The sequence below is a fragment of the Brassica rapa genome, chromosome A03, assembly GCF_000309985.2.
Source record: "Brassica rapa cultivar Chiifu-401-42 chromosome A03, CAAS_Brap_v3.01, whole genome shotgun sequence".
NCBI classification, from domain to species: Eukaryota; Viridiplantae; Streptophyta; class Magnoliopsida; order Brassicales; family Brassicaceae; genus Brassica; species Brassica rapa.
Genome location: NC_024797.2, coordinates 31,070,932 through 31,094,632, shown reverse-complemented (window position 1 = coordinate 31,094,632; position 23,701 = coordinate 31,070,932). Strand labels below are relative to the sequence as shown.

The window sequence follows — 23,701 nt, the reverse complement described above, 5'->3', positions numbered from 1 at the left end:
ATTGAAGCCGTTGATCATGCGGTGGTTGAGGAACATAAGGTGATTGTTTGTTGCTTGATTTACAATATGGACCTTTGGTGATGTCATGTTTATCAAAGTAAGTGGTAGTTAGGTTAGTGGGGACTAATTCCGATAACGTTGTTGAATTTCTATGTATTACATATTACACCCACAAGAACGTTGCTGTTGATTGTAAATTTTAATACACAATCGGTGGTGCAGATAGGTCAATAATGCGTAGTTGGTAAATAAAGTCACGCATCTCAGTGCTATGTGACAACTTTTGGACCAGACCAGCGAGCATGGCAAGAATATTTTAAAGTTAGGGATAATTCATTACACTTTTAGCCTGTTTCTATGATTCCTCTTCCTCTTTTATATATTTTTACGACAAGTGGCTGGACGAATATCTTGATATTTCTAAATATTCAGATGCAAATTAGATATTTTTAAAAAACTACATACTAAATAACTTTACTATTTACTACAATTTGCAAAATGATTTTAATACGATATTCATTTGTAAGATATTTACTAACTGAAGCCTTTTAACAAAAAAAAAAGATATTTACTAATAGTATATAAAATTGTAATTTTTTTCCTTGAAATGTCACATTTTTTTATAAATGGCAAATTTATACAAGATTGACGCAAACTGTTAAAACCATGTACGACAAATAATCATTTGCCACCCATGTTTCTGATATATAGTTCTAATAAAAAAATGGAAAATGTAATTTAAAAGGTCTAATTTACTTAAACTCCATTTAGGCTTTTTTTAATGTCTGATTAATTATGCTATTACAACGCTGAGAAATATTTCAGAAACGATTTTACATCCGACAATTCTACTATCATATGAGAATATACGTCTGACTGCGTCACTTCGAACCACCCTATGAGATCCATGTTCAATGATATTTACAGAAGATCTCTTGTAATATTTTTTCTTCATAATTTACATAATTTATGTTTTTTGAGATTTGAATTTCAGACTTTGTGGTATAAAAGTATTAATGAACCCTTAGTCAAACTACTGAACTAATGACGAGGGAACATGAAGGGTAATGTGGATCAGTCCCAAAAAGTACTCGCATTATAAAAGAAGAGGTGACATCGATCTTTAACTTTAAACACATGTGATCCAATTTATGGGGGAGGAAATGGGCCACAGGCCTTTGAAGAAAAAAGGAGAACGGGCCTAAAACTAAGGCATTATTGCTCTACTTCACAGGCCTTTAACCATTTTTAATTTTGGATTTAGATTTTAACCCTCGTCCTCTTATTTTATTATTGTAGATTTTGTCGTCGTCTCTCCTCCCTTCCCTGTAAATTATATATACACATAAAAGGGTATATACTCTTTAAGATGCGTATGAGTCCGCTCCTTCCGTATTTTCTGTCTGAATTTGGGTGCTTTTCTTCTCTGTCGGGATTCTAGGTTTCAGAAATTATAATTATTTTGAAAAAAATAGTTCCACTTTGGGTTTCACAAAATTATTGGGGGTTCTCTTTGTTGATTTGTTCGTAGCGTATACACTGATTCAAGTATTTTATTTTCTTCTTTAATAAAACAAAACAAGAAGTGTACTTTAATAATGCGGCAATGCCGTACGATAAGACAATATATAATATGACTTTTTATGGTAATAAAAAAAGGAAACAGGTCAAAAGAAGCCACTTAAAAGATGGCAAGTGTCAAGATATGACAAGCGATTTATGTTTAAAATAGTAAGAAGCCTTTTGCCCTAAATTCCCAAACTAGCCATATGTTCTTTCCTTTTGTGGGCTCTTCTCAGCTCTCTGCTCTGTCTCTTTCTTTCTATTTATAATTTCGATCACAGAACTCACATTGGTTTTCTTCTCGAGCAGATCTAGCGCGATCTGTTTTTCTCCAATTAGATTCTTTGACGAAGGTAATGATTATATATTTTCGATTTTGAATTTATCTCAGCCTGGGTTTGCGCCGAGTTGACGATGTTTTGTGTGAATGATGTGATGGATTGGATTTAAAAAGCGGTGAGAAAATGGGAAGGGGAAAGATCGCGATTAAGAGGATCGATAACTCGACGAGTCGTCAGGTGACTTTCTCCAAGAGAAGGAACGGCTTGTTGAAGAAAGCCAAGGAGCTTGCGATTCTTTGCGATGCTGAAGTTGGTGTTATCATCTTCTCTAGTACTGGCAGGCTCTACGATTTCTCCAGCTCCAGGTATCACTTGTTATCTCTTTGGTTGAATTTTTGATGCTATTGATTACTCCATCCATGATCCACCGACGGTTTATTGACCACAAACCAATCATAAATCTCCAGTTTTTTAATTCGATTTTTCGCTATTTTTGTTCTCTGCAAATTCAATCCACTGAAGATAGACATAAACACCATCTTAGTCTTATGGCAATGGCTGAAATTTGTACATCACTTGATTGGTTGACTATCTACATATATGAGAGCTGGAAAAAAAAACAAGGCCAGTACGGTTGTGTTTAAGAGTCATAGATTATATGAGTTCTGTAACGTAATATGAGATTTTGATTTATGGTTTGTATATTATGTATGTTTCGATGCAGGACAGGACAAAAGTAAATTGGATAGGACTAGAATGATAGAGATTTGTGTGGAGTGTATAGATCATAAGGTGGACTTGTAGTGTTCTCTCAAAACCATACTAAATTTAGTATAAAAGGGCAGAAGAAACTCTTCTTTGGTTTGGTTTTGAGGTTTCTTAGAAAAAGAGTAGTCTCTCTTTCACTGTTTACTTTTTTCTTTATTGGCAACTAGTTGGTGGGTTTGATGTACCTAAAATGAGCTGCATTATCTAATGGTTAATATATTAATACACTAGTGGGGGAATCATTTTTGCTTTCGTGGTCATCCATAATCTATCTTTTTCCTATTTAATTTATCCAATTTGGAAAGAAACCATTCCATTTAAATGCTCAACTTGGTCATTGTTTAGTTATATATAAAAGTATATTCTTTTTACATATCAATCATCAAATCCCTTCTGATTTTCTACTTTAGAAGGAGTTCACTGAAGTAAAAAGAAAATAAACTATAGAGTAAAAACTAAAAAGATTGTCAGAAATAAATGTAGATCCAGAAGAGTTGATGGTTCCATGAGATTTAGATAGAATAGGCAATGGTTCTAAAGGGACACATTTATGTCTCACTAGTTCATATTTGTCAGCTGACAACAATAATAACTTAACTCTGGTTTGGTGATTAGAGTTGGCCACTTGTACATAAGTTTGGTCTTGTTTCTTTCATTCTCTACTTAAGCTTCATGCAGCATCATGTTATGTTTAGAGTATGGAGAATCTGTATTTTTGGTGCAGAGAATTAATTTCCATGTAGGTAAAATTGGCTTAGGGTAGTTTAAGTAAAAGTTTTGTCACCGAAACTATGTAAGTAGAAATGATGCAGTTGATGTTGCTCTAGTTACCTTACCTGCCAAACTCACTCCTGCAGATATACAACTTAAATCTTCTTCTTTTTATGGCAGCATGAAATCGGTAATAGAGAGATACAGAGATGCCAAATGTGACACCAATTCGGAAATGAACCCAGCTTCAGAACTCAAGGTATTCCTCTTTTGTTTTTTTTTTGATAAATTCCTCTTTTGGTTTAATGTTTATTACTCCTCTCTATGGATTTCAACGAATAATTGCTGCAGTTAATTTTCTAATGAGTTACGAATAGACCAAACAAGTAACATAGTAAAACAAAGAGATAGTTACTTGGTGCGTTTTATAATGTTAGCTTGTTACAGCTTCGTTAGCCTATTTCAACTTTTGACTCCTCTCAAGCTGCACCTGAACATAAGATTACATACATTACGTTGCATTATCTTTTTCAAGAATCCATTCTAGACTTGATAAGATGTTAATGCCGCAAAAAAAAAAAATTGTTTTCTCAGTTTCAGTCACCTGAAAATAATTCTGCTATATTATAGTTTTGGCAAAACGAGGCTGCGATTCTAAAGCGTCAGCTACATAACTTGCAAGAAAACCACCGGTATGTTCTTGCATCCTCTGAGTTCGTCAAACACTCTCGATATTAACATGACATGATGTACTAAAAATGTCAAAGGCTATAAGATTTTTCGGAAAAGTAAAACTATTCCAGCATTTGCATTTTTTCAATAAAAGAATGTGGATATCAAAAATAAAATGGAAAACTGTTTTAACACCTCTTAAGGACTTTACCTGTTACCATGATGCTGGATATCTTCTCCAAAATCACCATTGTTATCTCAGCAAACTCGTGAGTTATATCTCCACACATCTAGAGTTGTAGACCATCCACAAGAAGTGAATAACCAAACACTTCCACATTCCCTATCTCTCTTTTTATTTTTGTTTGGATGAATTAGGAAAGGTATATAATCACTCTAGAAAAGTTTGCATATTCAAAAGTGATGGGGAAAGAGCTTGTAATTGATAGGCAAATGATGGGTGAAGAGCTCTCTGGACTAAGTGTGGAAGATCTTCAGAAACTGGAGAATCAGCTTGAGATGAGCCTTCGTGACGTACGAATGAAAAAGGTATAGATAGGGCCTAGGTATAGATGTTGTGGCAAATAAGTCAACTTTTTCATGTATGTTGTACTTACTCTTTTCTTTTATTGACGTTTGCAGGAACAAATGTTAGTCGAAGAAATAAAAGAACTGAACCGAGAGGTAGGACTCTGATTAGGCATATCCACATTATTTAATACCTACAAATTGCTAATTCTTATATTTTCGATTGCAGGGTAATCTCGTGCACCAAGAGAATTTAGAGCTCCATAAGAAAGTAAACCTAATGCACCAGCAGCACATGGAGTTACATAAGAAGGTATTTTGAGTTTGGAAGGCAGATTAATCTTTCAAAAAACTAACAATGTTTTTCTTCTTCTAAATTGAGGATAATGTAATCTGGCTACTACTTGCAGGTTTCAGAGGTTGAGAGTGTGAAAAGCGCAGACAAAATTTCTCTTCTCACAAATGGTCTAGACATGGGAGGTAACTCGAGCGAACATGTCCATCTTCAGCTCAGCCAACCCCAGCAGCATGACGAAACAAGTTCCAAAGCTATCCAACTAAGCTATTTTTCTTTCATTGCGTGACATAACTCAATTTGACATTAGCAGCTTGCCATTGAATAAACAAAGCAAACACAAACATGATCAGAGATTGTAATCACATCTCGATCAGAAACCAGCTTTGTATTTTTATTTTAGTTTCTCTGCAAAGAACATTGGTTTGGCGTTTATGCATGTACTGTGATGGACCTGATGGTCAAAGAATGTAGTGTTTTTTTTTTCTCAGGTTCGGAGAAGCCTATCTATATTTATATTATTTTTTCAAAGATATTTCTTTTGCATATAGATAATCAATGTTCTATACAAAAACAAAACAAAATTTGGCATTGATTTTAAGTTTTAACACATGTAACAGTATATAAAGCATGCGCGGCTGCATAGTAGTAACGGGTTTTTGACAGGTCGACCTACCAAAAAAACAATGCATCTTAAAGCAGATGCAAACACACAAAATGCAAATCTTTCACGTGCCATAAATTAAACATACGTCACAGCCACCAGTATATCCTTTGAAATATTCCACACGAGTAAGCCATAATACTGCAGTAAAACTTGACCACCAACTAAATAAAGTTATTGTACTATTCTACATTACTCTTTTTGGAAGTTTTATATACTCAGTACAACTCCAATTCAATTCCAATTTGAAGTCTTCAGCTACTTTTCAATTGTTTTGCAACTCTCTCTAGTGCATACATACCTCGTTTTAGTAGTGAAACCCTTGTTACTATTTGGGTTCATACAAGTATAGTCGCTTAAAAAATAAAAAATCATTAATCGATTGTTAAGTTGTAGTGTGATTAGCATGTCGCATCTCTCATATTCAACATTTGTTTTATAGGTACACCTAAATTCCTGCTTCAAAGTTACTAAAAATAATTAAAAAGTGATTTGAGTTAAGAAAAAGTTCAATTGAATAAGCTAAAATCATATGCAAAGTTTAAGATCTGGAAAAAATCTTGGAAGCTGTAAAATATTTCTCTCGGGTAGCAGATAAATCATAAATGTAATATTTACTCGAAGTGCAAATTTTTTTTTTTTTTTTACTGAAATATTTGGAAATAGCAATTTGGATCACTCTGGAAAGTAAATCCACGCTCGATTGTGTTAAATTACTGATTTGTAGTTCACATTAGTCGATTTTCACATGATTACTACAAGATTCAGATAAAAAGTTGGATCTCTAATCAGGCTTTGGTCCGAGAACAAAGCTTTCTCCTCAATCGCTGATAATATTCCGCGAAGGCGCGTGAGATTACACCAAACCCCTATAAAAACGCCGACGTCGCCTCTCTAACCCTTTAAGATCTCTCTCTCTCTCTCCTTCGTGCCACCAACTAACATTTTTCACGTTAGCAATGTCAGCCGCCGCGTCTTCAACGATCTCCGTCGCCACCACCAACCCCCTCAAGAGCTTGTCCCTCTCTTCCAGATCGCCTCTCCCCTCCGCCTCTTCCATCTCCTTCCCTTCCCGCAACCCCCGCCGACTCGTTCTCGTCTCCTGCACAACCGGAGACGGATCCAAACCCACGATCCTCGTCGCGGAGAAGCTCGGCGACGCCGGAGTGAAGCTCTTGGAGGATTTCGCGAATGTCGACTGCTCTTACAACATGACACCCGAGGAGCTCAACACCAAGATCTCTCTCTGCGACGCGTTGATCGTTAGGAGCGGGACTAAGGTTGGCCGCGAGGTTTTCGAGTCGTCTCGTGGACGGCTCAAGGTTGTTGGACGCGCTGGTGTTGGCATCGACAACGTGGATCTGAGAGCGGCGACGGAGTTTGGCTGTCTTGTTGTAAACGCCCCCACGGCGAACACGATTGCCGCCGCTGAGCATGGGATAGCGCTTTTGGCCGCCATGGCTAGGAACGTTGCTCAAGCTGATGCGTCTGTTAAGGCTGGTAAGCTTCATACTTGTTTTGATGGTTCTTGTGTGTGTGTGTAGAGTGACTGTAACATAGATTTGCAGTGTTCAGAAATTCAGTATATGCGGCAAATTAGACCTAAGCAAACGATTTTTCTTGAACTATTTTATAGAAAATAGGTGTAGACTTTTAAAAGTTTGGTATATGCATCTGTATAATCAATAATCTCCTATAAAAGGCCTAGTTACTTCTTAGCAATTTCTTAAACATTGGTAGTATTACTGAGGTGTTTACAGTTTTGACTGAAAGATCTTGTTTTACTGTTATAAATTTGGCAAACCGGACTTAAACGAAATGATTTCTTGAACGATTTTATTTAAAAAAAAAATCGGTGTAGACATTGAAAGAATTGGTATAGGCATAAAACGTTTAATTACTCCTTAGCAATTTCTTAAACGTTGGGTATATTACTGAGTTGTTGAGAGTTCTGTCTGAAAGATTTTGTTTTACTGTAATATTCAGTGTTCTAAATTTTGGTATAGGCGGTAAATCAGACCTTAACAAAATGATTTTTCTTGAACACTTTTATAAAAAATCGGTGTAGACTTTCAAAAAATTGGTCTGGGCGTATAATCAACAATCTCATTTATAACACCTAACTACTCCCTATCTATATTCTTAAACATTGGAATATTACTGAGTCGTTGAGAGTTTTGTCTGAAAGATGGTTCTTGTGTATGTGGTGTGTGTCTATAATATTATATTACTGCCTCGTGGATAGCTTTGTCTGAAAGTATCTTGTTTTTTAATCTCTCTGTAATGAATGAACAGGGGAATGGAAGAGGAACAAGTATGTAGGTGTTTCACTCGTCGGCAAGACTCTTGCAGTGTTGGGATTCGGGAAAGTCGGCACAGAAGTCGCTCGTCGTGCCAAAGGTCTCGGCATGCGTGTCATCGCTCACGATCCCTACGCCCCAGCGGACCGTGCGCACGCCATCGGCGTTGAGCTAGTTGGCTTCGGCGAAGCCCTCGCCACCGCTGATTTCATCTCTCTCCACATGCCTCTCACGCCCGCGACATCGAAGATACTCAACGACGAAACCTTTGCCAAGATGAAGAAAGGAGTTCGCATCGTGAACGTCGCTCGCGGAGGTGTGATAGACGAAGACGCGTTAGTGAGGGCCCTTGATGCTGGGATCGTTGCTCAGGCCGCGCTTGATGTTTTCACCAAAGAGCCGCCGGCTAAAGACAGCCCTCTCGTGCAGCACGAGAGGGTCACGGTGACGCCTCATCTCGGAGCCAGCACGATGGAGGCTCAGGAAGGAGTTGCTATCGAGATTGCTGAAGCTGTTGTTGGAGCTTTGAACGGGGAGCTTGCCGCGACCGCGGTCAACGCGCCTATGGTCTCTGCTGAGGTTCTGACGGAGCTGAAACCGTATGTGGTACTAGCTGAGAAGCTAGGGAGACTAGCGGTGCAGCTGGTGGCTGGAGGAAGCGGCGTGAAGAACGTTAAAGTCTCGTACACGTCGGCACGAGCCACTGACGATCTTGACACGAGACTTCTAAGGGCAATGATCACTAAGGGAATCATCGAGCCGATCTCTGACGTTTATGTCAACTTGGTCAACGCTGACTTCACAGCTAAGCAGAGAGGTTTGAGACTCTCGGAGGAGCGTGTGGTCTTGGACGGGTCACCAGAGAACCCGTTGGAGACGATAACTGTGAAGCTAGGGAACGTGGAGTCGAAATTCGTGAGCTCCTTGTCCGAGTCAGGAGAGGTCAAAGTAGAGGGAAAGGTTAAAGACGGAGTCCCTCATTTGACAAAGGTTGGATCGTTTGAGGTGGATGTGACTCTTGAAGGTAGTATCATACTGTGCAGGCAGGTGGATCAACCAGGTATGATCGGGACGGTTGGGAGCATTCTTGGAGAGTCTAATGTTAATGTTAACTTCATGAGCGTTGGAAGAATCGCACCGAGGAAGCAAGCTATTATGGCGATTGGTGTAGATGATCAGCCGAGCAAGGAGACTCTTAAGAAGATTGGGGAGATTCCAGCGGTGGAAGAGTTTGTTTTCCTCAAGCTCTAGTTTGGTGTGTTGTTTGATTATTGAATTGGAGGATTTGATGTTGGGGGGATTTTTCGTTTGTTGGGTTTAAGACAATAATGTTATCTTGGCTTTCTTACAGTTTTGGTAATGTTTGAGACTTGAAAGTAATAGTAGTATCTTTGATGTTTTCAACTTTATGGTTCATTATTCGAATCCCTCTCTCTTCTTTGGTTACACGTTTTCCTGATTAATTTAGATACGAATTGAAGTCAAATACACCTCTGTTAACTTGAAACTAGATTTTTACCCCGCACATATGTGCTAATATTTTTCATTTTATAAATGTATTTGATATTATTACAATTTTTTTAAATATATAATTTTCATTTTAGTGTTATTTATTGGGTAACTGTATAATATTATTGTTTATATTTCTTATTCGGCATTATTAACATATAGTGATTTTTTTTAATATATTTTATTTTGTTATTAATTTTTATTACTTACGAATATATTTTTGAGTTAGGTACAATAAAATATCATTCTGAAATAATCAAATAAAAAATCTTCTTCAAATTTTATTTATAAATTATATATTTTGCATATAACACATTATTAAATTTCTTTATTTATATTATAGAAAATATATATGTTTAAGATAATTTACATTTACATGTTGTGTTTAAAAAGTATACTTTAACATATATCATTTAGCATTTTACGGGATTTATAAATAAAAACATTGTTTTGTTTAAATAATAAAATCTTATTATTTTAGTAAATTTTATACATAGTGACACCTATCATATTATTTTAGTAAATATTATTGATATAGGATATTTTTTGGATGGTTTATATTTTTTTAATTAAGATTTCAAAATATTAGATTACTTAAATTTTTACAACATATATAGTTTGTTTTTTCGTGGTGCATTTTAAAAAAATTATTCTTTATTTTCTATGATTTTATCTTTTGTAAAATTGGAGTAGATTATATGAATTTTGAATTAGTTTTTGAGTAGATTATATGAATTTTGAATTTTTTTGTTACTAAATTAATACATTATTTTATAAAAAATATTTTATTTTTGGTAATATTTTCTAAATTTTTATCAACAGATATTGTTATAATTAAAATAAAAATAAATTTATAGTTAAAATTTTCTAATTTTCTAAAAACATATTTTTAAATAGTATATGAACTAAAGGTTATCATATACTATTATATTTTTGTATATAAACATTTTAAGAAAATATATTGATGTAGATATAAAAGTTTAACTTATGTTAATAAATGTATTTTGTATAAAAATATTCTTTAGTTTACGAATTGTAACTCATTTTAATGATGAGTGATAATTTATTTAAATGAAACAATTTAATTTTTTTTTTAAAATTACCTATTTAATATAATTTTTCATATTTAATTCATAAATCACTTCTATTGTTATATAATACAGAATACAATTATAAAATTTATAAAAAAAATAGTATAGAGTTTTTTATTTTCTTGTTTTATAATAAAAATTTAATTAACACTGATTTATAATAATATTATATTATTAATTAGGAAATTAATTAATGTCTTATTTTATAAAATATTTAATTTTTTAGTAAGATTTGTTAGATTCTTTTCAACAGATTTTGTTATAATTAAAAAAGTTAAATTTATAGTTGGTTTATTATTAATGTAAAATAATCAAATATGTCAATTAAATAATTTTTGAAGTGGTCATACTATGATTTTTAATAGTAAATAAAAATATGATCATAAATTAATAGATTAAAAGTATTGATTTTATGTGTGTATGTGTGGACAAATTGCTTATTTGTTTGTTTTTCTTTCCCTCTCGTCTACAGGCCTTTGATAACCTTTTTTTTTTTGATAATCCAGGTATCCGGACCTCTCACTTACTCCGACTATCCCACCACATCCGACTATCCCACCACGTTCAACCGAAACTGGCGAGAAAGATTCTGGAGACCAAACGGAAGAAACCATATTAAATCCGGTGTGGCCGGGACTTGAACTCGTGATGGCGGGCACCTCAGCCGAGGTTCCTTTACCACCGCCTTTGATAACCTTAGTCAGCATTTCCGTCACAAACATTAAAATCATGATACTAAACTGTTTAATTTACTTTGAATAATTAACTGTAACATTTTATAACTAAAAATGACGTCGGTTTCGAAAACTGATATTTTACTTCTGACGAGGTTCGATTGCATGCAGCCATGCACTATTGTCGAAATTCTACAATCACACATATCTAAATACCCGTAACTAGCTTGTTAATAGTGTATTACTTGAAGACTTGTGTTTTACTCTTAAAGATACTTTTGCTTTCGTTGTGGTTGTTTTTTTCCTTTGCTAAGAATGTAAATTTCATTAATTGAACAATGAAAAAAAAAAATTAAGTGAACAATGAGCAGATTGGTACAAGTTATGAGCTTGGATCTCAGTATGGTTAACAGCAGAGAAGAACCTAAACATCCCAAAAGGATAAAAAAAAATACTTGGGCACTAAATATTAGGTCTAGCAAATTCAGTACACTCAAACTAAAGCTAACAGATTACAAATCCTAGCAGCAAAATGACAAACAGCTGGTCTAACTCGCCTCTAAGCTAACAGACGAGAGACCATGGACAGAGGCAAATCAGAGGGTCTGCTCTGAGTTACAACAGGCGGAGGAGGTCGGCAACTCCTGCCACGGTCATTGATTCTGTTGGAGTAAGCTTGAAGAAACCTTAAGAAGCAAGTTTCCTAAACTTATTGAGTTATGATTTTGTAAAGGTTTAGGAAAAAGGAAATATGGAATATGTTAAGTTCAATATGTTTAGGAGACATCTATTCCAATATAAGGAGATGCATATTGTGTTGAGTGATTTAATGAATTGTGTGATCGATGAGAGCTTTAGTTTTTGAGTTACTTTTCTAAAGCAATACGAAAGTTGTTCTTGAATTTGATTTTGTGTTTTCTATAATTGGTATCAGAGCTTACATCTTTGAAAGATTGAAGATGACAAATCCGGAACCATGAGCGACGTCAAAAACGAAACCGAGATGAGTGGCAAGGATTCCGGACCAACCTCCATCCGTTTTCCTATGTTAAATTCTATTAACTATACCGTCTGGTCGATGTGGATGAAGATTGCCCTTAAAGTGAATGAGGTGTGGGAGACCATTGATCCAAAATGTTGTTGAAGCTTTTGATGAAATGGATATTCTCGTTAGAATGCATCCTTGTCTCTTTCAATCTCAGTGAGCTACAAACATTCTTTAAAACACTTTTATAAGCCTCACCTATGAACTCCGAACAAAGAATGTGGTTTCTTTGTATTAAGTTCTTTCGAGAGTGGGTGTTGTGATTTGCTCGGAGATCATGGTCTCAACCATTTTCTTCTGGTATGTTGAATCTTTTAAACTGGTTCATCAAGAGATTGCAATGTGTGAATTCTCGCTTTTTTTGTGTGTTAGATACCATCACCACATAGAGACGAAGAGGATCAAGAAAGGAGTGTGTCTTTTCTTGTAACACGGAGTGTGTCTTTAAAGGCAGACATTATTAGCTCAAAAGTAGTAACTAAAGAGCTTTAAATCACTCTTCGAGCTGCAAAGGAAGGAAGATATTCGCTCCAACCGTATTTAGATGATCAAGCGATTTGTATTTATGTGTTAAAATTTTGATTAATTTTCTAAGAACTTGTTTGGCGCGATAAACAAATAATTGAAAGTCACTTACAGATTTATTCTAGACAGTACAAGTTTTGGCCAGATATTGGCTACATATAAATTCCAAATGAAATTTAAATTTCATTGTTAGATTGCTAACATATTTAATAACATAAAGAACTATTGTTAGATGTCTAACCATTTTAATTGCAATAACAATTTGTTCATATATATTTAAATGTATCTTTGAATTATTTGTGAAATTTTTTGTTAGCTTGCTAACATATCTAACAACATATAACAATTTGATTGTATTTTTATATGCATCTTTGAATTAGTTTTTGAATTTTTTTGTTAAACAGCTAATATATCCAATAACATATAACAATTTATTTTATCTTATTTAAATTTTGAATGTTTTTAAGTTGCGCACATTCAAGATTAACAACAAGGATTATATAGAAGTATTGTTAACAATGAACAATATATTACAATCAAACACTTTATATGATTGCCAAATCAAGGTTAGACTCATAACATTTATAATAGTTATTAGCTAATAACAAATAATTTATTAGTGAAAAGTAATGTTTAGTTGTAATAGATTAGTACGTTCTATTGGATATAACAATCTTTATGTACAATGAAGAGTTTGAATCTTTTCCAGGGTGTTCAACTAGGATTCCAGCTCACTAATTCGAGTTTTGTGTTATTGACACGTGTCCAGCTTTACCATTCATTAACTTGGCGATCAGATGGGCTTTGTTTAAAGATTGGGCTTAAGTTCGTTCTTTGTTTTTGGCCCAGCGACCACCTTACTGCGCAAACCCTAATCTGTGGTGATGAACATGTGTGTTCTTCGCGGAGATGCTGCCGATCGAGTGTCCTAGCCGTTTCTGTAACGGATCACGTTGTCTTTTCTACGTCTTTAATCCCATTAATTCAGACGCCAACTACGAGATCTTCAATGGCGTAGTTTCCGTCGGCAGCATACTCAGTATTTAGGTGATTAATAACTGAAACCTCTTCTCTCTTCATCTCTCATCCAGTCGAGTTGCTTTCTCAACAATTGCTGGTAGTCCTTCAGCATCTGGTTTAGGAAGGTCAAGCAGAAGACCGTATGGTAATTATTCGAACAATTGCAGAAATGTTTCTAAGTTTTTATTTTATGGTAGACGCTATTTTAGTGATTGGAGTTTATAACTGATTTTTTCTGAAGTTTATAACTTCAATTGGAGTATTTTCGATCCTCACAGTAAATGCTGCGTGAAATGGATCCTTTAAGTTTTGAAACTGTTAGAACGTGTTGTACCTTGCGGTCTCACCTGTTGGAAAGACGATTGTAACTGGAGGAGGAGATGCGACCTTAAGGTTCTGGAATGTCTTACCATCCCTGAAAGCTCAGGTAAAAGTAAAAACAATCAACTTATATGCATTAATGCACTGATATTTTCAGAGATAATAAGTTGATCTTCTCAGTATCAGGTGGGATCTGTGCTGAGCGTGGTCTGCTGGGTGTGACTACATGTGCAACTATGCTTGAAGAAAGAGTTAGATCCTATGCAAACCAGCAAAACCAGGATTCACTTCAACTGGTATTTATTATACTTTTGTTAATTTATAGTAGATAATTAGCCGAATTCCTTTCGTAGTTTCCTCAAGCTTTTATTATATGAGAATCATACTTAATTGTTTTTGGATCTTCATATACGGCTAATGAGTTCCATTATCATGTTTAGTCTGTTACTTTTCATGCTATTCAATTTCTGAGAGTCATTGGCTAATATCTTGACACTGAGATTCTTCAGGTTGATGGAACGTCTTGATACTTGAATTCCCTTTCTCATCTTTTCGTAAGAACCAAGGAGTTTGTTTGTATCGTTACGTTAAAGGCTTAGAGCTTTGCTTTGCTTAGGTTTCACAATCGAGGTTTACAGTTATCTTTTTTTTTTGGCTGAAGGTTTACAGTTATCTTCTTCTATTTTTTTCTGAACTATTGTCTAAAATTATCTTTAAGCAGTAATATTCTTTGTTTTTTTCTTAAGTACACAACTAACCACCTCTATTGCCCTTCTTTAAGTGGTACACCAGTTTCGATAGGAAAGGCACTTGACCATTTACAAGTTTTGTTTTACGTTTACCAGTTGCCACATGCATGATAACCGTGACATGAGTAGGAGATTCTCACAGAGTTAATCACGAACCTGTAAATATAAGTTTCCTGTCATACATTTAGGGTTATGTTCTGGAGGGAGATACAGCCTTCTTTGGTTTAGTATGGTTTAACATATAGTCCGCTTCAAATTTTTGTGGTGTCAATCACGGACCCGTTTCTTTTTGGATTCAAAGTTGCATGCATTTGTGTCTAATGATATATCATTGTTAGTCACAGACATATTTCTTAGATTCATCGTTTGTTAATGAAGACATGTGTGTTTGTTATATATATGAAGTCTGGAGGTAAAAGGATAGACAAACACCATCTGAACCAACATGAGTGACAAGAGCAGAGGAAAAAGAGAGTTCTTTGGTATAGATTTGAGTCATAATTTGTATCATCAGTCTACCACCTAGATATCGGTATGGACGACTTCGTCATACTTTAGAGTTTACATTTCTCGGTTAAATAAAAAAAATCATGTTAACACTTACACATACGTCAAATTATTAGTTACCAAATACAGGGTCTATAATACCTGTTTACTGTGTTTCGAATGATTTAGTATATCCATAGAATATATCTTACTACATTATTCATACAGAAAAATACAAATATATGTCAAATAAATCAGCACAATTAGTTTTATTCGTACTAGCTTATTCATACAAATTATATAGCCCCATAAAATATAATCCAAATAGTATTAATTATTCTAACATAACTAGATACACATAAATATAACAGTGATAGTTAAAAAAAAAACAAATAACAAAATTGTACATCCAAAATATTGTTAGGTTAAAATGTATTCTTCCCATATTCTGATGTAAAAGCGATGTATATTAATTTATATTCATTATTAAGGTTTAATACATAATATATACAGAAAAAAAGAAAAAAAGTAAGAAACCCCTAAGATTTTTTTCCTGCGATCTACTCATTGATTCAAAAATAATACATAATTATATGCAAACAATAATAATATATACAAATAACATGGTTTATTTAGTCTCCACGTACAATAACATGTACAGAATTAAACTAATATGTAAAGTTTCATATATAAGAATATATATTAAACCTATAATGTAACTGTTTTAATTATTTAAAATTACATCCCGCGGGCCGGTCCTAGTCTGAAATATATTGATCTTGTAAACTTGAACAAACTGATATAACTCGGTATGTTGACAAAACTCAAATCCACCTCACTTAGTCAACTCTTGTTTGCTGAAATACAATGGACACTGAAACACCCGCCCCTTCCCCATTTCCGACTGGGGTTCCAGGACGCGGGGTTTAAGACACACATATCTATTTTACCGACATCTCCGTGTGTCCCGTTTCTGGTCCCATGAGTTTCATGTGCATTTTCTTCCTCACCGTTGACATTTCCACTTATAGTTCTGCAAAAATGGGAGAGAGAAAAGAGGGGTGAGTATTAATACTCAATGAAGCGATTCTAGACCAGTCTCCCCCATGAGCCTCTATACGGCTCAATGCGAAACGAGAACCGTCTAGTCACTACACTCAGTCGATGCAACCTATCAGCTAGTTATTAAGTTTCATTTCACACATCAAGCACTGTAATGAACTCAATCATCACTCAGATCATAGAATTCAGTTTATTATTTAAGACTCCCAATGGGACTTTAGGACCTACACAGCTTAAGCGGACCATTCCTCCCCTTTTCTTGCTGCTTCCTGTGAAGTCGCCTGCCCTGGTAGGCCCATCGCCCAGTTCCTCGGGTACGGACCGCCTTTGCAGTGTATTACGACCCCTTTCCCGCCAAGACTCGGCGTGACTCAATCTTACCGGTGCCTCTATTCTTACCCTGCCATTTTTATCCGATGCTATGGCCCTGCATCTCCGCCGTTTTTGAACGCTACGGCCGCCGCGTTATCTTTCTTTCCACCCTCCCCGGGTATTTTATCCCACCCTTCCCGGGTAATTTACTAATCATTTATTCTTCTTTCTTTCTTTCCTTAATCATTTCCTTTTTCTTATCATTTCCTTTTTCCTATCATTTCTTTAGACTCTTTCATACTTTCCTTTTTAGACGCCACCCGTTCTCCGTGTCACACTCAATTCAGTAAACAACCATTTCACGGATGTCCTATCATTCATCTAATCAACCGGTTAACGTTTACTATCAACCTACTTTTAATTCTTTCTAAGCATCCTAGCTTTCAACCACAAACAGAAATAGATCATCAACCAATCAATCATTCATCATTCAATCAACACAAACAATCCATTTACTGTCCTTAATCAGTATGAGCGTTCTTATGCAGTATGATCTATCACCCTAACATCAATCAGGATCTAAACCATCCTAATTCCTCATTCAACAATATAAAAGATCATGAACAAGATCTGGAATAGAACACCTCACCTTAGCCTAGATCTGGATCTGGATCTAAAAATAAGAGGTGAGAGAAACGGGATCTGAGATCTACAACACCAAGCGGCCACCACCACCACTCGCGGCTGCTCACGGCGAGGAGAGAGAGAGAGGGGAGAGAGATGCGGTGAGGAGAGAGAAAAGAGGGAGAGGCAGCACGGGGAGAGAGAGAGAGAGATCGTCGACGGCTAGGGCTTCCTGTCTCCGGGATTTTTCTGCAGAGCTTCGTTCTGGAATTTCTGATGAGAGACAAGGGAGGTAGAGGCTTGTATTTATAGGAAAAGGCAAGAAAACCCTAGGGTTTTAATCCTAATGGGCTGCAGAACGGGCCTTCCCTTTTAAAACACAAAAACTTTTTGGGCTTGAGTTTTGGGGTATTACAATTCTCCCCCTGTTAATTGGAATTCGCCCCGAATTCCAATCTTCAGGCTTTGAACACTAACATCCCAAAACCCGAGGTGAGTTCAAACACATTCAAGGGAGGCACACAATATTTTCTTAAGGATCTTCTTTCGAAATCTCCCAAATAAATAAGGAAGAACATAATTCCTACTCATACGGGATGTTTCCAAAATCTTATCTAGTCTCTACAAAGTGAAGAAGTGCGTTTCTGCCTTGAATCATAACCAAACACTCGGACACCTCTAGCTGACGGTTCCAGATAATCCCCATATTGTTAATCTTCCGATGGATCCTCTTTCGGTTCAGCACTTGTGACATAAATAACATGTTTAACAACCACATTTTTGCTGCCATCGCCTTCCCTATCATCCTCACCACTAAGGCAAATTCCATAGATTTCATGGCTCCATTCAGCTCTCCTTGAATGTTTCTACGGAGTCTCGCCTTATAACCCGGCACTACCCCTCCGCAGGCTTCGACTTGCATTTCTCGGCCATGTCTAAGAACTCCTTAGTGTACTCTTGGACCAGGCGAGGCTTATGCACTATCTGAACAAGGATCTCACACTTGCACGGCTCGGTACATTCTCCCGAGGTTCTTTCATCCATAATCAATCTCTTCCGCAGATCCTCTTCCACTTCCACTTCTTCCTTAGAGCTCGAGATGGCGACGACCCTAATGGTAAGTGCCCTTTCTGCCTCCACTGCCTGACCGGCTATCTAGTTCATCAGAACGAATTCCCATGGTTCCAACACACCAAGCAGCTTGCCCTGAATTTCCTCGCGGAGCCCTACCTTAATCCCTCGGCACCAATCATCCGCTGAATTTGGCTTGCATCTTTTGGTTGTCTCCAAGAATTCCTCGATGTACTCCCAAACTGAGTGTGTTCCTTGATTAGCCTGCATAAGTTTTTCACACCGACATACCCCGGTTACGCTCCTTAGGCGGTCTGCTTCAATACTAGGAATCTTCCTCGGACGTGCACGTTTCCTCGTTGGCACACTGTCTTCCATCCTAAACGGTCCAAGACCTTCCCGGTCAATCCTGACTTCCTTGGGTGCCAACAGCCCATCTTGGGCAGCGTCATTTCGACTTCAGGCGTGAACTGGAAGATCACATGGCCTTGGTACATCCGCCTACACTCTGCAGATCTCTGGAACTGGGGCATCAGCACTTGACGACTCATGGTTGTCTCCGGATGTGGACGTTCGGCTGCTCCACGAACTTCATTCCCTCCTAGTCCTTGTTAGCATTAACCTTTTTGTTACATGGTGATACTCCATCATCCTTTTTACCCCAAGACGATCTTTCTTACCCCACAATGATCCTTATTACCATCAACCATTTTACCGTAAGATGATACTTAGTTTACTCCCTGTAAACCGGAGTTGGTCCTCCTCGTTGCGACTTCGAGAAGCTCCTTCCTTTAGCTACTTCATCCTTAGTCATTGTGTAGTTTATTACCAATAAAACTCTCACCATGCCTATCCTTAAGGACTTGAATCCTTGATATTAGAGTTGAGACCCTTTGTTTTCCCTTATAGTTTTCATCTGCTTAGCCAATTACTCTAGGGTCATCTTCCCAAATCGGAGTGCTACTCCATGTCGTGCCCGCTCCTTTTTCCCAGCCTCCATGTCGCCTTCAGTTTTGACCTTGCTGATGTTGGAAGAGTCCACACTAGCATTTCTCCCTTGCTCAGTACTTGGCGCCTTTTTCCATTTTTTTTTATATATAGGAAACGAGCTTGACTGTAATGTCAGAGCGATGCATCGCTATTTCCTGTAGAGATGTCTCTTCCGTGAAGCGGCGCACACCTCGACCTTGTGTTTGATCCTCGTCCCCTAACCTTCCCGGGCCGGCGTGGGGTGGTGATGTCGGCTAGACGTATCATCTCAAGCTAGTATGTCCGATCTTCCATTCCTCCTTAGCATGTCGTGCTAGGCAACTGACCCCTCTGTGCACTTGTCCTAGAATTCCTTGTTAATCCCTTCCTGGGCCTCTAAAACTCTTCCACACCGCGGTTCGAGGAATTTTTGTTGTTCTGATCTCGGACGAAGACTCTGAACTGTTCGAATTCTCTTTCAACACTGACTACAACGGGTCCAACAGAACCATAAAGGAAAAATGAACAATGGCGGAAACGCTGATCCCTTAAGTTAGTATTAAGGGACCTTAACCTGGCTCTGATACCAATTGAAACACCCGCCCCTTCCCCATTTCCGACCGGGGTTCCAGGGCGCGGGGTTTAGGACACACATGTCTATTTTCCCGACATCTCCGTGTGTTCCGTTTCTGGTCCCATGAGTTTCAGGTGCATTTCCTTCCTCACCGTTGACATTTCCACTTATAGTTCTGTAAAAATGGGAGAGAGAAAAGAGGGGTGAGTATTAATACTCAGTGAAGCGATTCTAGACCAGTCTCCCCCATGAGCCTCTATACGGCTCAATGCGAAACGAGAACCGTCTAGTCACTACACTCAGTCGATGCAACCTATCAGCTAGTTATTAAGTTTCATTTCACACATCAAGCACTGTAATGAACTCAGTCATCACTCAGATCATAGAATTCAGTTTATTATTTAAGACTCCCAATGGGACTTTAGGACCTACACAGCTCAAGCGGACCATTCCTCCCCTTTTCTTGCTGCTTCCTGTGAAGTCGCCTGCCCTGGTAGGCCCATCGCCCAGTTCCTCGGGTACGGACCGCCTTTGCAGTGTATTACGACCCCTTCCCGCCAAAACTCGGCGTGACTCAATCTTACCGGCGCCTCTATTCTTACCCTTCCATTTTTATCCGATGCTATGGCCCCGCATCTCCGCCGTTTTTGAACGCTACGACCGCCGCGTTATCTTTCTTTCCACCCTCCCCGGGTATTTTATCCCACCCTTCCCGGGTAATTTACTAATCATTCATTCTTCTTTCTTTCTTTCCTTAATCATTTCCTTTTTCTTATCATTTCCTTTTTCCTATCATTTCTTTAGACTCTTTCATACTTTCCTTTTTAGACGCCACCCGTTCTCCGTGTCACACTCAATTCAGTAAACAACCATTTCACGGATGTCCTATCATTCATCTAATCAACCGGTTAACGTTTACTATCAACCTACTTTTAATTCTTTCTAAGCATCCTAGCTTTCAACCGCAAACAGAAATAGATCATCAACCAATCAATCATTCATCATTCAATCAACACAAACAATCCATTTACTGTCCTTAATCAGTATGAGCGTTCTTATGCAGTATGATCTATCACCCTAACATCAATCAGGATCTAAACCATCCTAATTCCTCATTCAACAATATAAAAGATCATGAACAAGATCTGGAATAGAACACCTCACCTTAGCCTAGATCTGGATCTGGATCTAAAAATAAGAGGTGAGAGAAACGGGATCTGAGATCTACAACACCAAGCGGCCACCACCACCACTCGCGGCTGCTCACGGCGAGGAGAGAGAGAGGGGAGAGAGATGCGGTGAGGAGAGAGAAAAGAGGGAGAGGCAGCGCGGGGAGAGAGAGAGAGAGATCGTCGACGGCTAGGGCTTCCTGTCTTGGGATTTTTCTGCAGAGCTTCGCTCTGGAATTTCTGATGAGAGACAAAGGAGGTAGAGGCTTGTATTTATAGGAAAAGGCAAGGAAACCCTAGGGTTTTAATCCTAATGGACTGCAGAATGAGCATTTCCTTTTAAAACACAAAAACTTTTTGGGCTTCAGTTTTGGGTATTACAGACACAATGTATACTATACTGCCAATGGTTACACTGGCAACATTATATATTAAAGGATAAATAAATGTATTTAACAGGTCGTTAAAAAATATATATATATATTTAACAGGTCAATAAATTATAAGACACGTTACGTTAAATATAAAAAGGTCATTTTTTATTTATTATAACATATCGAGACATCCATAACTCCTACACACCTTCAAGCTGAGAAAAGCAGAACTAGTATTTTTTTTTTTTTTGCAGTACTAGTACATAAGACAAATATTAAGATCCCAGCATGATTCCACCGACTTTCCATACACCTCTTCCGTCACCGCTTGTGTCAGAACACTTGTGTCAGAACACGTACAACATTCATTGGCCCAAATTGGTCTAGCCACCCTCACGTAACAAGTTATGGGAAAATACCTAGACTAATCATTACTAACCCCTCCAATTATATTTAATACCCGCATAACCTATATACTCTGTTCAAAAACGCGGCCGCGTTACCGATTTTGCGGCCGCCTACACGCTCTACGGATGATGAACGTGGCAATTATGCTTGATTCGGTTGTATTGTACAGTAACACGCGGAATTTCCGACTAGAGCATAGAATAAGAAAACGCGGACGTCGAATTGATAAAACCCAGCTTTGTCCAAATCATGTAAACACTAGAAAAAGCTCATATTTTGTTAATTTTGGAGTGGAAACACGTGATTAGTATTTGTTTTACAATGCAAATGCTAAATCTATTTGATTATATGATGAAGTCGTCAAAACCTCGAGTGGAAACAATGGCGGCCGCAAACAAAAAAAAAATAGGTCTGGGGAGAAGACGAACGCAAAATTACGATTTTACCCTTACTAAATAAATGCGTAAAAGTAACATAACAGTATACAGTGGGCGTCGAACCCTGTCCAGGTCGACATTTCCAATGCATACTTACCAATTACGCTATAGAGAATCATTGTACACTTATAAACGTATAAATATAAGACCTTTAGAAGATAATTTTTTTTATTGATCTGATTTTAAAATGATCAAACCTTTCACTTCTTCAATTTACAATGCATCAAAAACTACTTTGGCTACGTAAATTATCTGTACAATTGTGAAACCATATTATATAACGACTGCATTTTAAAATGTTAATTTTATGTATAAAAATATGGTATTATATGTATAAAAATACAAAAAAATTCTGCCCCGCGTACTCTCCGATTTTTTTCCGCTTTTTCAATAAATCGCTAGGCCCGGGTGTGCCGCACGCGTAGCGCCTAGCGAGTTTCCGAACAGGGCCTATATTTAGCCTACACAAATTAGAAGCCTAAACGGAAGAAGGACTGTTCGGTCTTTTCAACCTTCTGCTCTATTTCGAAGGCCAACATAAATTCTATCTTGGGTATTTTCCTAATTTCCATGTTCTTCTTAGATTATGACCCAATTCCACAAATAATTTCTTTGCTTTCGTTGTTGAAACCTCGGAGTTGGTACTACGCTGATAAATGTCGTGATTGGTCATCTATTAGCTTTTCCTAAGTGTGTCCATGAAAGTAACGTTAAAATACTGATATTTTCACATGTTTTATAAGAGTCTCGAATATACATGTAAATGATATATTACCCGCAACTAAAGTCTATAATGACATAAAAATGGGATTTGATAGATCATGTTCGTACATTTTTTTCTTTTGCTTTGTATTCTTTTAAATTAGGAAATGTGAGCGAAGTAGATGTAACTGCAAATATGATGTCTCGAAATTTGCTAAACTTGGTGAAATTATAGTAGTGCATAATTTAACAGAGAGACATTAATATAATGCAATGCATACACCTTTTATTTCATTAGCTTTATCATTTATTTATAATATAATTAATGCAATGCATACACCTTTTATTTCGTTAGCTTTACCATATACTTACATTAAATTATAACGAAGCAGCAAATACTTAATACTAGGCATGGACATACGTACGGAACAGGCTTAAATCTCTATAACCTGACAGTTATCAATCACCGTATCCCAGGCATTCGTGACATGATGTGCTTCATTCGAGGTGACTATGTCACCCCACATGTTTCCTTCTCGGTTTTTTAATGCGATCTCCGTGCACCATATTGATTTAGCGACAAGGTTGTGAACGATGAGTAAATTCCCACCGTAATTTACCAACTTAGTCGACAAAACTTTGAGCTCAGGTAAGTTGAGGACCTTTAAGACGCTCCAAGCCCTCTGAGTAGGATCATACACAACGATTCCATCATCATCGTCTAAAGCGTACAGCCTGTTTTCAATCACGCAAGAACCATGATAAAATCGAGCACCCAACGCCTTTTCTTCCTCGAA

The 23,701-nt window shown here is 37.1% G+C and overlaps 2 protein-coding genes and 2 long non-coding RNA genes across 4 annotated transcripts; 3 read left to right on the top strand and 1 right to left on the bottom strand.

Moving 5' to 3' along the window:
- Positions 1-130: 130 nt before the first annotated feature.
- On the top strand, positions 131-5,349 carry LOC103862329 (agamous-like MADS-box protein AGL16). Its single transcript, XM_009140023.3, has 8 exons — positions 131-1,916; positions 2,018-2,209; positions 3,504-3,582; positions 3,954-4,015; positions 4,445-4,544; positions 4,638-4,679; positions 4,753-4,836; positions 4,934-5,349. The coding sequence occupies exons 2-8, from the start codon at positions 2,028-2,030 to the stop codon at positions 5,105-5,107; spliced, it is 723 nt and encodes a 240-aa protein (XP_009138271.1). The 5' UTR covers positions 131-1,916; positions 2,018-2,027; the 3' UTR covers positions 5,108-5,349.
- A 244-nt stretch (positions 5,350-5,593) lies between these two features.
- Positions 5,594-9,191, top strand: LOC103862328 (D-3-phosphoglycerate dehydrogenase 1, chloroplastic). Its single transcript, XM_009140022.3, has 2 exons — positions 5,594-6,982; positions 7,778-9,191. The coding sequence occupies exons 1-2, from the start codon at positions 6,442-6,444 to the stop codon at positions 9,031-9,033; spliced, it is 1,797 nt and encodes a 598-aa protein (XP_009138270.2). The 5' UTR covers positions 5,594-6,441; the 3' UTR covers positions 9,034-9,191.
- Positions 9,192-13,797: 4,606 nt separating this feature from the next.
- LOC103862327 lies at positions 13,798-14,444 on the top strand. The gene is made up of 2 exons (XR_004456027.1): positions 13,798-14,073; positions 14,148-14,444. It is a non-coding gene; the product is annotated as an uncharacterized LOC103862327 (long non-coding RNA).
- Positions 14,445-14,474: 30 nt separating this feature from the next.
- Positions 14,475-23,697, bottom strand: LOC117132465. The gene is made up of 2 exons (XR_004456028.1): positions 17,226-23,697; positions 14,475-16,235 (listed from the first exon to the last, which is right to left on the bottom strand). It is a non-coding gene; the product is annotated as an uncharacterized LOC117132465 (long non-coding RNA).
- Between the last annotated feature and the right edge of the window lie 4 nt (positions 23,698-23,701).